This window comes from Camponotus floridanus, unplaced genomic scaffold, assembly GCF_003227725.1.
Source record: "Camponotus floridanus strain SB8 unplaced genomic scaffold, Cflo_v7.5 scaffold131, whole genome shotgun sequence".
NCBI lineage: Eukaryota > Metazoa > Arthropoda > Insecta > Hymenoptera > Formicidae > Camponotus > Camponotus floridanus.
In genome coordinates this window covers 266,509-282,939 of record NW_020229250.1, presented here as the reverse complement: position 1 = coordinate 282,939, position 16,431 = coordinate 266,509, and the positions used below count along the sequence as shown (strand labels likewise).

Genomic DNA, 16,431 nt, shown 5'->3' with positions numbered 1-16,431 from the left:
GCAAAGATCAACGACGACGATGTGCGTCGACTCCTTCTATGTTGCTGTTTCCTTTCCCGAATATTCCATTCACTAATCGCTTTCGTAAATTCGCGACAACGATTTGTCGAAAAGACGGAGCTTCCTTCCCCACCCTGAGAATTTGTAATATTGTTCCCAAAGGATATTGTTCCCAAGCGTTTTGGCACTGACTTTCAGTGACAAAGTTCTATTATATTTGCAAAAGATCCACAGGACATTCTCCCTTTTATGAGTGAATTTAAAACTAGCAAGCATCTTAAGATTGCTTCTAAAAATAGCTTTTGTTGTGGCTTTTAGATTTTTTAGTATAAAAATTGTAATTTGTTTTATTCGGATGAATTAATAAATAAAATCAAATAAATTTGATTAAAGATCTAACTTTTGCCAAATATGAAAAGACTTTTAATTATATTGCATTTTTTATATGTTTAAATTCATGTTATTGTTTATTATTATATTATTAGTTTTATTTTAAATATAAAAATCATTCAAACTTCAAAAAAATATATTTACAATGACAGTTATTAAGGACAACTCAAGAGGAAATTAATCTTAATTAAGAGAAAGCAGAAAGTAGTGTATACAAATATCCTTAAAATTATTTTCCTAGTCAACTCTCCAAAAGAGGGTTTACTTTGTTTAGATTACAAAAGCACACAAAAATCTCAGACACTAAAGTATCCTATCTTTTAAAGTATTCTGACAAGTTTAAGATTTCTACGCTGTAGGTCACAAATATGAAGCAAATGTGTGCCGCTTCAAATAAATAAATAAAGCTCTTAAAAAACAAGATTCATGTTGCTACAGGAAATGTAAACTACCTAGTCTATAATTTTGAAAAATTTTTTACAATAAATAAATTTAAGCTAAATGATATAATTATAATGTTGCTTTTCTTTTTACCAACACAGGAAATATAAGCGATAATATAAATTACATATAGCGTATAACGATGAAAGCGTAAACGTATGAAAATATTGTTCGCTATAAATCTCGGTAATACGATCGATCGATCGTGATTGTTCATCGGATGCGATAAATATCCGCTCTACCATGAATGGACTATCATTAGAAATTAGGCTGTAAAATTTACGATAACGGAACGCTGTAGAGCATGATTCGTGATCGTAAAACATGGTATCTTTAAATTTCCATAAACGAGCCAATCATCTTTTCAAATTCCTCGAGGCATAGATCGGTTAATTTTTTGCAAAATTTTACTATCTGTTGCCCAGCTCCCGGAGAGAGTCTTGAATTTCTCTAAGTCTAATTGAAATGATGATATTCAATTCATGACGTTCTCGTATAATCATCCTCGAAATTATTTTAATGAAAAGAGAGTGTGAATTAATACATCTTTAATATAAAAAAAAATTTCTTAAGCACGGTCAACTTGAAATTGTGAAACTTTATCAATCTGTGACATTCAATATAAAAAAGTACAAAAAAATATAAAAAAGTACACACTATAGGAAAATTTTTAATTAAAAATTAAATACTACTACAATGAAATGAAATTCATCTCTCGTTTTTCCCTGTTAATTAAAAATTCATTAGAAAGAAGAAAAAAGAGAAAAAAAGTTAAAAAAATTCTATATCTGTAAAATATTATACAGTTTGCGGAATTTGCGTCGGAAACATTAATTAAAAGTTCACAAGCTACGATCGTTCGAAACCTTTAAGCAGCAAAATGACTGCCTCGTCGTTTTTGGTCTCGATAAAGCCGGGAGATAATCACAATCTCGTTTCTTTGCAGCTTTTCTGTTTAGGACGCTATTAGCACCGGTTCGAGGCAAAAAATCTGGACGATTAGCGATCGAGTAGTGAGAGGAGAGAAAAGTGGCGGGAGAAGAATCGCAAGGAACGGATTCGGGCCGCATTTCGGAGCGAATGAGCTCTGTGGATTTTCCGCTCCGCCGAGCGTTTCGCGGCGATTTATGTTCTACGAGCAATTAAACGTACAATTAGAGTGCGGAGCCGAGTGTTAGCCGGGTTGCGTGTGTGTCCGTGTGTTATGACTCGTGTATGTGCTACTCTCTCTCTCTCTCTCTCTCCCTGGCGCCAATCGAAGAAAGAGGGAATAGTGTATCGGTACGCGGTAGTTCCACAAGTCTAATCAATTAACCGTTTCGATCGATCGGCTTCCTATGACGAGGTCTGTGATTATTTATTCGCAATTCGCTCCCCTGCTGTCGATATTACACCGATGTTATGTAAAATCTAATATAAAGCTAACATTGGAATATTTATTTTAAAATTATAATTATCGTATAAAATGAAAAAATATTTTTCTAAAATAGAAAATTTTTGCGTTTAGAATTTTTTACGTTACGATTTTTAAAAGCGTTATTTATGTACCAATTATAAATAGTTACTTGCTTCACGAGCGTGCGATAATAAATAAAAACCGGAGTAATATTAAATTAAATTAAATTGAGCTCGTGCGTTAATAACTGTAATTATGACAATTGCTAAGTGCAATATAATATAAATAAAAAATATAGAAATATTACACACACATCCGCGTGCATTTTCAGATGCACAGGCTGCGTCTACATTGAGAGCGCACTCACTCCTCCATATATAGGGTGTCAATAACTATATACGGGTGCGACATCCTCGCGAGATTTCTTCAGGGATTGAGGGAGTGACGTATATACAGAGAAGAGAAGAAAGGCGACCGAGAGTGCGCTTCGGGAATGCACGATGCAGCCGACGACCGCGCAAAAATCCGCGACTCCTAGGAACGACCTAGGATTCCCTCCATTTCTGCCATATATGTGCATACGCGCGTCCGAGAGTGCGATGAACGCGAACCTGCGACCTCGACCTGAGGGCTTTCCTCATTATCAATATTACGATCCTGAATACATTAAAGTGTAATGGGGCAAAATTGTAAATTACCCTCATTTTTAATTTTGTTTACAAACTAATTATTTCATCTATTGGTTAATTAATTACAAATCTAGTTCTCCGTTTAGTTGGTTAATTAAAAGATAAAATATAAAAAAAAACTTTGCATTTATAACAAAGTCTTCTGATCAATCAATTTTCTTTTTTTTCATAATAAATTATAGAAAAGTTGTATAATTTGTGCTTTTTTACGTGATAGAATTTGAGAATTTTATGTTTTAAATTTAACTTTTGTAGCAATCGATTTTCTCGCGGGCTTTGTCGATATATCGAGGATCGCAAAGAGGTTACTGTGTTGTACGGATAACGCACGAGAGAAATGTGGCATACTTAGAGGATCGCGATATCTGGCGAGATAAACGCAAATCCGTGAGTCCGATGTAACACGAAATCTAGGAAATGAAAATCTAGCATTCTATTAGCGAGAATTGAATACCACATAATTATCCTGCTAAATTATTAGATATTAAATTATTAGAGGTATCTCTAAAATTTCATCGATGTCTCAATTTATTTTTCTAACTTATATTCTTTAACTTTCAATTTAAGTGAAAGTTATTCACCATATAACTTAATTTCTGATAAGTAAAGTAAAACAATGTGTATGATTTATAAATGATAAAATTTTTCATATCGATTATGTTTGATTAATGTTTGTTTCCGTAATTTGTTTTCGTAAAACTTTATTATCGCAAAATTAGTTAATAGAAAATAAAAACTTTACCATCGAAAGATTAAATTCAACAAAAGAGCAAGTCACTTGAATTTTGATACAATCAAGCAAGATTTACTTTTATAGTATTATGGTTAATACTTTTAAAATGTTATCGTTATCTCTTATCATTAATATCATTAATAAATTTGAACAACTTGATATTTTACAAGCTTGCTGATATAAACAAGTAATTCTCCAAATAATACGCACGCTTCTGGTGTCGATATTCTAACACATTTCTAAAACCCAACCAGTCTACAACAAGATAAATACAACTTCAAACGTATAGACATTGAATAATCATCGTATAGATAACACGTGATAACGTATCAGAAGATATTCGTATGCATCGAATGTGCATCTGAAGAGAGAATCGATAGAGACCCAGACCAACGATCTCGTTGCACAATTACTTTCTTTTCTAATCCACTTGTTCGGTGAGAGATTCAAGCCGCCAAGTTTCAGTATAATCCACTTGAATTAATATAAATTGAGTGACGATATATTCTTCGATATATTCATATCGCACTATCACCTCCCGATTCCGATCGCGAGCAAAATATTGACGGATCGCGCGGATCACGATCGATCCGTGCAAATCGAAAATCAAAACACGTGCGATGCCAAGCGCTGCGCGACGCCAACTGAGCGCGTGAAGCGCACTCGGTGATGGTCTACGGGGCCCGAACGACGCTCTATCCTATTGGTCAACGAGTCGAGATCTTCGTGGTCCCGCGGCCAGTCGGCTGCAGGTACATCCGCGGGACAAAACGCGCGCTTTTCGAAATGGAAGTATTTTCTTCAATATCGATACTTTTTCACTCACTGGATATCGGAGATAGATATGTTATTTTATATTTAAAAAAAACTAATATTCAATGTTTTTTGTAAGTATAAATATTTCCAAACGATATTTTCGCATTGTGATATTTAAGAAATTAAATTAAAATTAAACTGAAAAATTAAGATTAAGGATTAAATGAATTATTAAATTAATTAAGCTGCAAAATTACATGTTAAATCATTTTTCAAATAATAATAAAAATTTTTGTAAAAGAGATAAGTTAAAGAAGATAAATGAAACCTAAAAAAATTGAAGTATTTTTTTACATATAATACAAATTTGTTTATGTTAATATAAAGTACTTCATATGTAATCTTGTGCGCAGATTCTTGATATGGAAGCTGGCAATAGTAGATAGAATCGCATACCATATAGATCATCGCAACAGGTTAACAGGGGTTTCCAAGTTCATTAGAGAATACTGGCTTGTAGGTTCGCTAATTGTCGATTAATTACGACTAATCATCCACGCCAATTTGCTCTGTTTCCATGCGACTAACTGCATGCGTCCCGCTCGCGGCGATGATAGATCCGGTCGTGTTAATTAGTCGCTATCCGCAATTATAGCGACATCGGTTTGTGCTAATCATCGCATGCTTGTTCCGATGCAATAATCGCGGCAATAGATAACGAGTAGAGTTCTATATTAACAGCTCCGTATATAAAATTCAAGCAATACAAAGATTGCAATTGTATGTATATGTACATGTATATGTGTATGTATGTGTGTATATGTGTGTGTGTGTGTATATATATATATATATATATATATATATATATACATATAAATATATGTAATACTCACGTTTGTAGAAAGTTGACTGGTTAACGAGTGCACCTTCTCTTGAGCGTCTAACAGTTCGCGACGCAATTTTCTCAATTCATGAGCCTGCTTCTCTTCAGCCGAGCTGTAAAGGCTGCTCGCGGTAGATACCAACGACACCGAAGAGCCGTGAACTGAAGCAGATGCAAATGATTCCTTTCTTATTACACATTAATTATCGATATGATTTTTCGTTCTAAAATTAATATTAATATTTGAAGAACTTTAAATTTCGTAAACTATATTAATAGTATCATTTGTGTCTAAATTTACATTACTTTCTATGAGACTTTTGTTATATTAATTTGTATAATATTTCCTTTTCTTTTATAATATTTCTCTATCAAATGAGAAAAAATTTAATTTAAATTACAATTTATTATTCTTAAAACATTTTTTACTCTTTGCTATTATATATATTTATTATTATTATTTTTACTATTTTTTTTAAATTATATATTCTTATTATTCTTTCTCATAGCTAATTACTATTCTCTTTTTTATTTTTTACTATTCCTTTTACTCCAAGAGCATTGTTTTTATTCACTCCTACTTAACTATTCCGTTTGTTTCCATTAGCGACGTGTAATTATTTTCGACTGTAATCCATCTTAAGATTTATTAGATAAGGATTCAGTGCAATATTAATTCTTGTTTTTCGTATTTTTCAAAACTCAAAAAATTAGTCTTAAAATGATAATAGCTTTCCTTCAACTTTTCAACAAATCAGTTATATCAATTTTTGAAATTTTTTCCTGATAATACTCACTGTCATCATCCTTGTGCACGTGTTGATACAAATTTGGTGGTTGCCGCGAAGTGTGAGTGGGTGTCGGTGACGTTGGCTGGGACCAGTGCTGGCCGGTGCATCCTGCTGATCCCACGGGAACGCTATAATACGGTTCCACTCCGACTCCCATGCCAATTCCGACTTCCTCGCCCACCGACGATGAAGCACCACTGCCTCGCGCCAGCATCGACGGGTACATCTTTTCGCTCTTTGTAGATCTGTGAAAACATAAGCGCACCATGTTCTCTAGAGATTTCTCTCGAGGCGGCTCTAAATAATGTTCTCTTATCAAGCCAGACTTTGAGAGGATCGACTCTCAACTCGGACTATTTTATCGACACCATTATCTAGCCAAAATTAAAGTATCGACATTGAATACATTCAGCGTTGAAAAGAGTATCTTATCTATCAGTTTCGATATTATTATAAAAATTGATATTGCAATTCAACAGTGAACTTTGCTTTTGATCCTCTATTAAAGTATTTTAAATCATAATTTAACATACTACATTTGATGTTGCAATCATTTCCTCTCATTAGCGTCCAGTTTTGATTTTATTTATAATTATCTTTATCATACTAAGCACACAAGCACACAATTATCGCGTACTTGTAAAAAATAACATTAAAAAGAAAATTCTTTTCTATTGAAAACTTACTATTATAGAACCATTTTTTCTTCACTGTTATTTTGTTCAAAAAGCAAATCTTACATGAATTATTATTTGTTTTTTATATTTATATTCTTAATACTTTCAAATTCTTCAACTCATTTTTATAAAACTTTTAAAAAATTCCTCTTTACTTTTAAATTTATTTCTTATAATTTGGTGATATTTTGGGAAACTTTATGAAAAATTATTGGTTATATTAAAATACAAAATTAATAAATAAAAATCAAATTTAGAACGGATTAAAAATTATTTTCATAATAGGAAAACGATATTTGTTATGTTAAGCAAAGGTTTACAACATCTCTCGGTGAAGAGTACCAATCGCGGGTTGCTTTAGTCAGCAAAAGAAGACTTCGAGTGTTTCAGTTAACTCCGGCAACGAGAATACATTTGTCTACCACCCGAGTGTGCGCGCAGTTACTCAGTTCCAGAAAGAGCCTCTAATTAAAAGATAAGCTTACTTCCACTTGACAGAAAGTCGAGGACTACTTCCTGAGCATTGCGTGCATTTAATCTCGCGGCAACCGAACGAGAGTTATCGATCCATCGAATATACATTTCGACTTGAATTCATTATTTTCATATTCAAATGTTGTTCGTTTAATCAAACATAATTATATATGACTTCAAAGTTATGTAATACTATTATATAACGATAGTGAGCAAGTACACGGCAGATATTCTGCTTTCAATATTGGCTTAGAATATTGATGAAGCGTCGCGCATGCATGCAGCTACACAAGCAACACGATTGAAAGATGGACTTTGGCACAATAGGCAACGTCGAATCTGCGGCAGGAATAACTATCAACACAATATATCGAAGACACGTAGAGCACTCTGTGAATTACATTTGCGTGATAGAGTGAGTCTTGTAGTTTCCGGAAAATCTAGATTGTAAGAATTCAAAGATTCTAGGAGTCCAAGATTTAATAATTTATAATTCTTTGTTATTTTAAAGAGGTCTCAAATATTTTACAGTTTAAAATCTCAACATTTTTGGAATATACAGATTTTTGGAATATACAGATTTCGGATCCAAGTTCTTAGATCACCTAAAATTAAAAAATCCTAAGAGTTGAAGATGTAATGGATCTTAGAATTTATGGGTTTTGAAAAAAATCATAACTTTAGAATTTAGACTATGCATTTCAAAATCTAAGAATCCAAGAAATCGAGAATCCAATAATCTTAAAATCTAATTTTTAAATCTAAAAAAATCTTAGAATCTAGATTTTTATTATACTTAAAGTTAGAGATTGAAAGTATTAGGCCCGGTTGCACCAACATTATTTTAGGTTTAAGCAAATCTTAAATATATGTCTGTCTTTATTTATTTAGAAAGAAAGATAAAGATAGACATATATTTAAGTCTCGCTTAAAGCTAAAATAACGTTGGTGCAACCGGACCTTAAAGATTTAAAGATCTTAAAATGTATAATTCTCGATTTTAAAGACTTTAAAGACCAATTTTTTTGTAGCTTTTTAGATTTAAAAATTTTGAATACTCTATTTCTAGATTCTAAGATTGTTAATAATATATGTTGCGAAAAATTTTCGAATCCAAAAATTCGATCAAAATTAGGTTTTGAAGAAAACTCTCTGCGAGTGCGTGTGAGAGCGATTCTCGAGTGCGTATATATGTATTATGATACGACTCTGTTCATATCTTTTGATACTTATGCGTGAAAAACAGGATCGCCGAGTGTGTACTATCGCACTACCTTGGAAATGTCCTGTCCCGTAGGTGGCTAGAACGGTTAATCAAATTGTCCTGCGTTATTTCACGATTGAATTTATTAATTAAAGAGTAAGTGAATGAAGAGAGCCGGAAAAAGAGAAAGAATTATAGTTGTCGTTTAAGAACTGATCGAATACTAAAGTCGCATCTTCTAAGCATGCTATAATATTATGTATATCGTAATAAGATTATAATCAGCCCTCACGATGATTAATATTTAAGTTAAATATTCAAAATAAAAGTTAAAAATCATGTTTCTAATTTTATATATATCTATATATATCTATAATATGTTTATCAAAACTAAAAAAATATATTAATCTTATATTTAATGTATAATTAAAAATATTTTTATATTATGTTAATAAAGTATTTAGCTATCTAAAGATTGCGAAGTGTTTTTAAAGTGTTATGTATTATGGAATTTTTTTTAAATGAATGCTATTATTAAAATAAAATATAATATAAAGAACTATTTAACCATTTTTTTATTATTTAAGAATTAAGAATTGAAATAAAAATTAAAAAACAAGATTCTGAAAATTCTCACCTGATGGAGTTGCTCCTGTTTAATCTAGGCGGTGCCGGAGATCCCGTAGAGTCCCTTTGATGCATTAAGAGACGGGCATGTGTTAAGCTCGCGCGATGCGAACCTAACGATTCTACGCTGTCCGCCTCGCATAAGCCCATTCCTATTTAAGTTAAAAAAAATTATACGTTATAATTTTATAAAATAAGAACAAAAACTGTAAATAAAAAATTAAAATAAATTATGATAAAATGAAATAAATACAAAATAAATGTGTAAATTGACTGATAATTTGCATTATTTTTCAATGTCTTAAAAAATTATAATATTTTAATCAATTAAATTTAAAATCTAATTTAATTAATTAAATTATAATATTTTAATATTTAAATTACCTTGAGATCGTCCGCTGGGCGTATAGGTGTTGCTATGTCTCATCCACGAAGTTGTATAGGGACTGTTGGGCGTGCCGTAGTAGCCCTGAAGATCAGGTGCTGCATAATTACTGCACGTATCGCTAAGACTACCGTCAGACGGTTTCAGTACTCGGGGTGAAAATGAGGTACTCGCCGGTCCGACACCAGTTCCTCTCTCACGATGATGAGCGGATGCGAAGAGAGCGGTGAATTCTGGACTGCCTGGCTTCGGCAGACTCTGAGAACCCAACATGAGACGATCCCGGACTGATTGAGAGAGTTGACTGGCGCTGGGACCGGTGAGACTATAACTTTTATAGTGGTGACCCTGGCTGGATCCTGAAGAGTTGGCCTGCAATTCCGTCGTGCATGTTTGCGTGCCGCCAGACACTTTAACCTACACCCAAGAGACAAACAATTCCAATTTAATATACCCGATATATACTCTATTTGATTTAGTAAATTTGAGATAAACAAGATACAGCTGCTTCAAATTAAAACTCAAATATTTAGTCTGAAACATTTTGATATTTATTTTAACTTTTTATTTAGTCAAATATTAAAGGAACTCAAAGATTTTAAAATACTAAGAATCAAATACCTAATTGTAGAAATCTATAAATAAAAATTATGAATCTTAATTTTAGAATAAAGGAAAGAAGCCGTAATTTTTGAAGAATCTAGAGATGTTAGATTTGACACTTATTCTGAATTTAATAATCTAGATTTAAATTTTAAAAGGATCAAAGGGATTTCAAAAAATGTAATCCTTAATTTTTCAATTTAATCTAAAGATTTTAAAATTTGTGACTATAATTTCTAGAAAAAATTTTAAGATTAATATCTATAAATCTAGACGTATAAAAATAATTAATAATTTTTACGCTACCTTGGTCCTTGGCACAGCGCTAACTTGAGCCGTCCTAGTGGCGTCCTTGTTGCCATTTTGAACGCCATTGGGACTCGGACTAGTGCCCGCACTGTGTCTTTTAACGTAGCCGAAACTTTGCGGTACCCCACGAACCTTGCTACTCCCGCTCGTCGACGTACCCGATGAAACTTTCTGTGGTTTCTCGCCATTCGCATATTCGGCCATGGCCTGTTTCCGATGCTTATCCTATATATTTCAACCATTTTATTTTAATTGTTAATATATTATAATAATATAAAAAAGCTATTTTTTATTTTAATTTAAATCACAAATTAATCTTATTAGCTTTATCTGTTCTACTCTCTAAAAGTGAATCAATGTATTATCACTGTAATCAGTGCTGTACTTATAACTGCTTGTAATCAATGAGTATTTATTGTTTTTCAGTGATAATACACTGATTCACTTTAGTGAAAGTAGTATATATACTACTACGATTACAAGCAGTTATAAATACAGCACTGATTACAGTGATAATACATTGATTCACTTTTAGAGAGTAAGATTATCAACTTTATTATTCAATTTTGAATATTAGATTAAGGCTAGTTAATTTTAACATCTATCTGTTTATAACAATATAAAAAAATATCAAGATATAAAGAAATCAAGAACTAAAAGTTTCAATATTTCTTGAAGTATCTCACCTGTGATCTTCTGGAGGGACTAGGACTGGGAGGTGCGCCCTCCTTGTCTCTTTCCCTTGCGGCACCCGCCTCGATGTATTTCTTCCATTGTTGGCTGTTGGAGCTGCTGCTGGTGGAACCGTTCGAATTTTGCTGCTGTTGTTGTTGTTGCTGCTGCTGCTGCTGATGCTTGAAAGCCGAGCTCTCGGTTTGCTGAGAGCTGTCAGACTTTTTTACATGCGGATGGTGACCGCTGGGATGTCCACGTGAGCCCACCACGCGATACACCAGATTATGACTGTTACCTTGCTGCGCCCCTTGGGGGGTGGCCGAACCTCCGCCACCCCCCACAATCACGCCTCCTCCGCCCGGCACCCTCTATTGAAAAATAATTTATATATGTTAATCTCTCTCTCTATCTCTCTCGCATATAAAGTATATATTTTAATATATTCCAAAAAGTTATGCAAAATTATATTTTTTAAAGTTAAATTGGAGAAAAAATAATATATATATACACACATTTAATATATATACATGTCGCAAGACATTAAACAATAATTTATAATATAATAAAGCGATTCTAAAATTGCTTGAACTTATCTCTAGTTATCAATTAGTTTTAGATATTTTATCGACATTTCTTGTCAATAAATTATTAAAAACAGTGATTATCTAAAATGAGATCGATGTTACTGTCATCATCCGTAATCAGTTAAAGACATAATAAGAGAAGTATCGATCTCCAAGCAGAAGTCAGAACCTTTGTGGTATGATTCAGAACATAGGCGTCACCGCAACGGAACGCTACAATAATTTTCGTTGTGCTATTTTCATCCTCTATTCATCCTCTATTTTTTATTCATTTCTTATTTTTCGTTTAAATCCGATATTAATAGAATAATCACTAGAATAATGCAAACATTATTCGAAAAACAAATTGTACGATATAAAAATATAATAATGTCTCTAAAATCATAATTGATAATTTATTTCTTTAAAAAAGCTGTACAAATTTCTGTACAAATTTCTGAAATAAGAAGAATAAGAAATCTGATAAAATTTTTAAAGACTGAACTGTTCATAAAAATACAACGAAAGTGTATATCATTCTATCATTCTTCTATATGTAGAATCGTGAATGACTCACAGGGGTGGAAGTAGGAAGATTCCTTGGATTTTTATAGCGAAGAACGTAAATGTACACGCATAGAAAGACTATAAATTCGAGATAAAAGATTCGCGGATCAAATGCGTTTTTCTATCTATTTTTGCAAAAAAGCATATCGTTCTTCATTTATTTTCTTCCATATAAAATTATTCTCTCTTTTTTATTTAAAAGAAATAATTAAAAATTTCAACTATCTTGTATCAGTAATGAAAATTTTAATTAAAAGCATTTGAGTCACAAGGCAAATGATTTTAATTATACAATACTTATTTATGTTTATATTTATTTTTTCCCGTACATCGATCCTTAATTTTGCCATTTTTCTGATTTCTACATTTAATTTTTTCTAATCTATGAATTTATTACGTTTCTATATGTTATAATTTTATCTCTGACATTTTGTCATTTTCCCATTTTATCTTTTCTCTCTTTCTCTCTCTCTTTTATATATCATATTTTTATTTTCTACTTTTATCTATTTTTCTGATTTCTAAATTTATCATCTTTCTATTATCTATGTTTCATTTTATATATGTATTTTCTAATTCTACTTTGATTTTCCTATTACTTTCCGTTCATTTTTTTTCTTCTATCATTGATATTTAATTCTTTTTATTCCCCGAATTTATAATTTTTTTATATCGAAGGCGGCACGTTACATGTTAGACGCAATCAACCTTGTCGACAGGAAATAGCAAACATTCGCATGCCTTTGAAGTACGCGAACCGGGAGCAGAGAGTCCAAATAAACTGGGCGCACCTCTCTTCCGAGTAGATGGTTTTCCGAGACTCTTTCGCGGCACAGAGCCTGAGGTTTATTTTTTTGAAATCCTCGACGTGAAAACAACCCATTTTTTACGATCGTAAAGCACGCAGCACAGCAAGGCGACGACGCCTTGAGTGTCGTCGACTAGAATGATATCGATTGGTCGTCTCGGATAATTTTCGAACAAAGGACGAGAATTTTTCTCTCTCAGCTTATCTCTCAGCTTTTCCTTCTTAGCATTATATCCAGTAACCGCATAGAAGTATTCCGTACATTATTTTAGATATTCTTTAGCTAATATTTAGATTATTCATTATTTTGTATAAAATTATGATAATATTATTCTGCTGCTCATTTATTAATTATTCCACTGATTTTAAATCAGAGAAATTACTCACCATGAATTTTCTCTTCTGGATAATATAAATTTGCAATTCTGCTTATCTTTTGCACATAATAAACCTTTCTCTATTTTACAATTTTATTTTATTTTATTGTCAATTATTTTATTCGCATTCTTCCTTTTCTTTATCCCTTTTTTATAACTATTTTTATTATTTTTACTCATGATTATATAAAATATTTTAGATACAATATTATATTCTGTATAATACTAAAGTATCTTTTAAAAGTTATTATGTAAATTGATTCAGACTGAAAATTTTAATGAAAAATTAAAATTAACTAATTAATTAGAAAAAAATTAAAATTAAATAATTAACTAATTAATTGACTTTACATAAATCATTATTCGTGACTGCAATTGGAATAAATTAAAATCACAATTATGAAACACTTGAATCAGCTGAAGCTGATTGTACTGTAATAATCAATAATTCCTAGAGATCTATTACGCAGTCTTTTGCATGAAAAAATTAAAGATGTCTTATCAACAGCAAGATTCGTTCTTAAGGCAATTTCAAAAATTTTATCTCAACAATTTAAATATCTTACTAAATAATAAAAAAGTGATGTATTTTCTAATTAAAAAATTTAAAGGGTAAATTCATCATTACACATGATTCTCTATCATTGTTCACTGGATTACGTTTGACAGATTAATCTACTAATAAATTTTTGAGATAGTTTCGACTTTTTTCTTTCACTTTATTTAATGATAGTTGTTTACTATCTTCACTCTGATGAGGATACACTCGATATTACTCCAGCAATTAAGATAATTTATGTTCACCGCGATTTTCACCCCGGAAAATATAAAGGGTAGTGCTTCATCACCCCCGTACCTTCGGCACGATTCCGAACATAACGTACGAGGCGCCCGAATGTTAACCGCCGACTGTGAGGGTCGACGATCCATAGCTTACCGGCCCTCTCGTTCCCACTTCTTCGCACACACCGTGTAATATTACTAACGGGAAGTATACTCGCCCTCCCGAATACTGCAACCGTCCGCTACAGGGTGCCGCAGGAGTAACGAGTCGATTCAACGATTGCGATAAGAGTATAAAGATTAACGTTGACTTTACATTCACACTTGAATTGCATTTTCTTGTTAACCGATATTTTAATTATTATAACTGAGAATTTTTTTATATATTATTATATTATTATTATATATTTTATATATTATTTTTTATACATTTGATAACATTTATAGAATGTCTTTGTTATTCTCATGAAAAAATTTACCCCTCAAAATTATGTGGACTTACTATTACTTATATTACTATTAAACATTAATTATAAAGTTATCAAAAAACTGTCGTTTGAAAGTCAGAGTGAGATATTTTAATTTCATCCTAAAAGAGACATATTATGATGACATGTTGTATTTTAATTTCGAGTTAAAATTCTCTGCCGGCGTATGCAAATCTCATTAAATAATGTTATAAACCAAAAAAAGAGCTACCCTTTTTTCATCTAAAAAAAAAAATACAAAATATTATATTTTAATTAAAGTTACATTATGTCATAAAGATTACAGAATTTTTTTTACTTTAAAAGACGCAGTGTTTATGCGAGCTCGTTTGCTCTAAAGCACCATTTAATCGACTTGATTTACGTCCGAAAGGCTACAAAAGAGAAGCATTACCTTGGTCAGCGATAAGAAGACCATGTACGAGTCGAGTTTCCTACGTTCCCGTTCCCTTATCTCGAAGGGGTTCGAAAAGGGTTGTTACACCGGGAACCGATAGCTCTCGTTTAAGATGGGCCTTGCGCGACAGTGAGCGAGTCGATAGTTTAAGACCAGCAGATTAGAGAGAGAGGATTAGTCGGGAACGACATAAAAACATCTTTGAAGGAAAAAAGTCGCCCTTCTTACTACAATCCTTTTACTATAATTCGATCACATTATATGTATGATTATGGATTAAAAGAAATTTATATATCAACGTATCAATAATATTGTAGGTACGATGAATTAATAATAATTGGAAAAGATCTTTTATTATGATTAAAATTAAATGTGTGTGAAAGAAATTAAATAGTATGATACTTGAAATAAATGAATAAAATTATATGCAGAATATTTTCCGTAAACTTTTAAATTTTTATTTAAGAGAGATTTTCTGGTCAATTTAGAAATAATTTTTCCTCAATGAAAATGTTAAAAAAAGTCATTTCTTGCAAGCTTCCAATTTTTGCCATTATATATCTTTGTAACTAAGTTTTAAATTAAAATGTTATTTAAAGTTAAATAAAATTCATCTGAAATTAACTAAAGAAGTTGTATTAATCTTTTAACTTCACAAGTTTAGTTTGCCAAAAATTCTTCTTGTTCAATAAAAAAAAGTTTATAACTAAAAAATTATTGATGCCTTAATATATTATTACTGAGAAATATATTTTTGCTGAGAAAAAATCATCTTTAAATTGATCAAAAAATTTTTTAAAGGAAATTCTTTAGTTATGTCCTGCATATTATTATAGTATTTAAATTGAATAAAATTGAATATATATAATAATAAATTAAAGAAAATTAAAATTGAATTAAAGAAAATTAAAGAATACATATTATTATTAGTATTTAAATTGATTGTAGTTGTATAATGCGCGTATAATTAAATATAAAGAAAAATTTAAATATAAGAAAAATTTACTTAAAATGGTTGTTATATTGAAATATTAAAATATGTAATTAAATTAATGTTTGTCTATTTCAAACTTTTAAAAAATAAAAAGGTCCCCTTAAATATATTTTATTTTCTATAAATTTGTACTACGCAGTCATAAACATTTAATTAACAGCTATTATAGGGCTCGGTGATCGCCGAGATTGCAATTTAGTTGTGGTAAATGATCCATCAAAAGGAATCAAGGAGAATAGGGGACAGCAGCTATTATTTCATTATAATAATCGCCATTAAAAAGGACGTTTATATCGATATGACTTTAAAGCTATTAAAATGGTCGATTTGCGGCCGAGCAGCAATGCTCGGATAATTAATGAGTTGGCTTTTAACGGAAGAAAAAGTTATCGTATGTAGTCATTTTCTACTGGCTAGCTCT

The 16,431-nt window shown here is 31.3% G+C and overlaps 1 protein-coding gene across 4 annotated transcripts in view; it reads right to left on the bottom strand.

Moving 5' to 3' along the window:
- The window catches only part of LOC105252560 (protein sickie), a 161,887-nt gene that overhangs the window by 24,399 nt on the left and 121,057 nt on the right, over positions 1–16,431 (bottom strand). For 3 of the 4 annotated variants that reach the window (XM_020027934.2, XM_020027932.2, XM_020027936.2), the window contains 7 exons: positions 11,045–11,401; positions 10,356–10,583; positions 9,446–9,863; positions 9,072–9,213; positions 8,505–8,531; positions 6,086–6,324; positions 5,299–5,450 (listed from right to left, as the gene is read on the bottom strand). In XM_020027934.2, coding sequence (XP_019883493.1) covers positions 5,299–5,450; positions 6,086–6,324; positions 8,505–8,531; positions 9,072–9,213; positions 9,446–9,863; positions 10,356–10,583; positions 11,045–11,401 — 1,563 coding nt within the window. The remainder of the gene's footprint in view (positions 1–5,298; positions 5,451–6,085; positions 6,325–8,504; positions 8,532–9,071; positions 9,214–9,445; positions 9,864–10,355; positions 10,584–11,044; positions 11,402–16,431) is intronic. The other variant, XM_025406085.1, reaches the window with a different exon arrangement.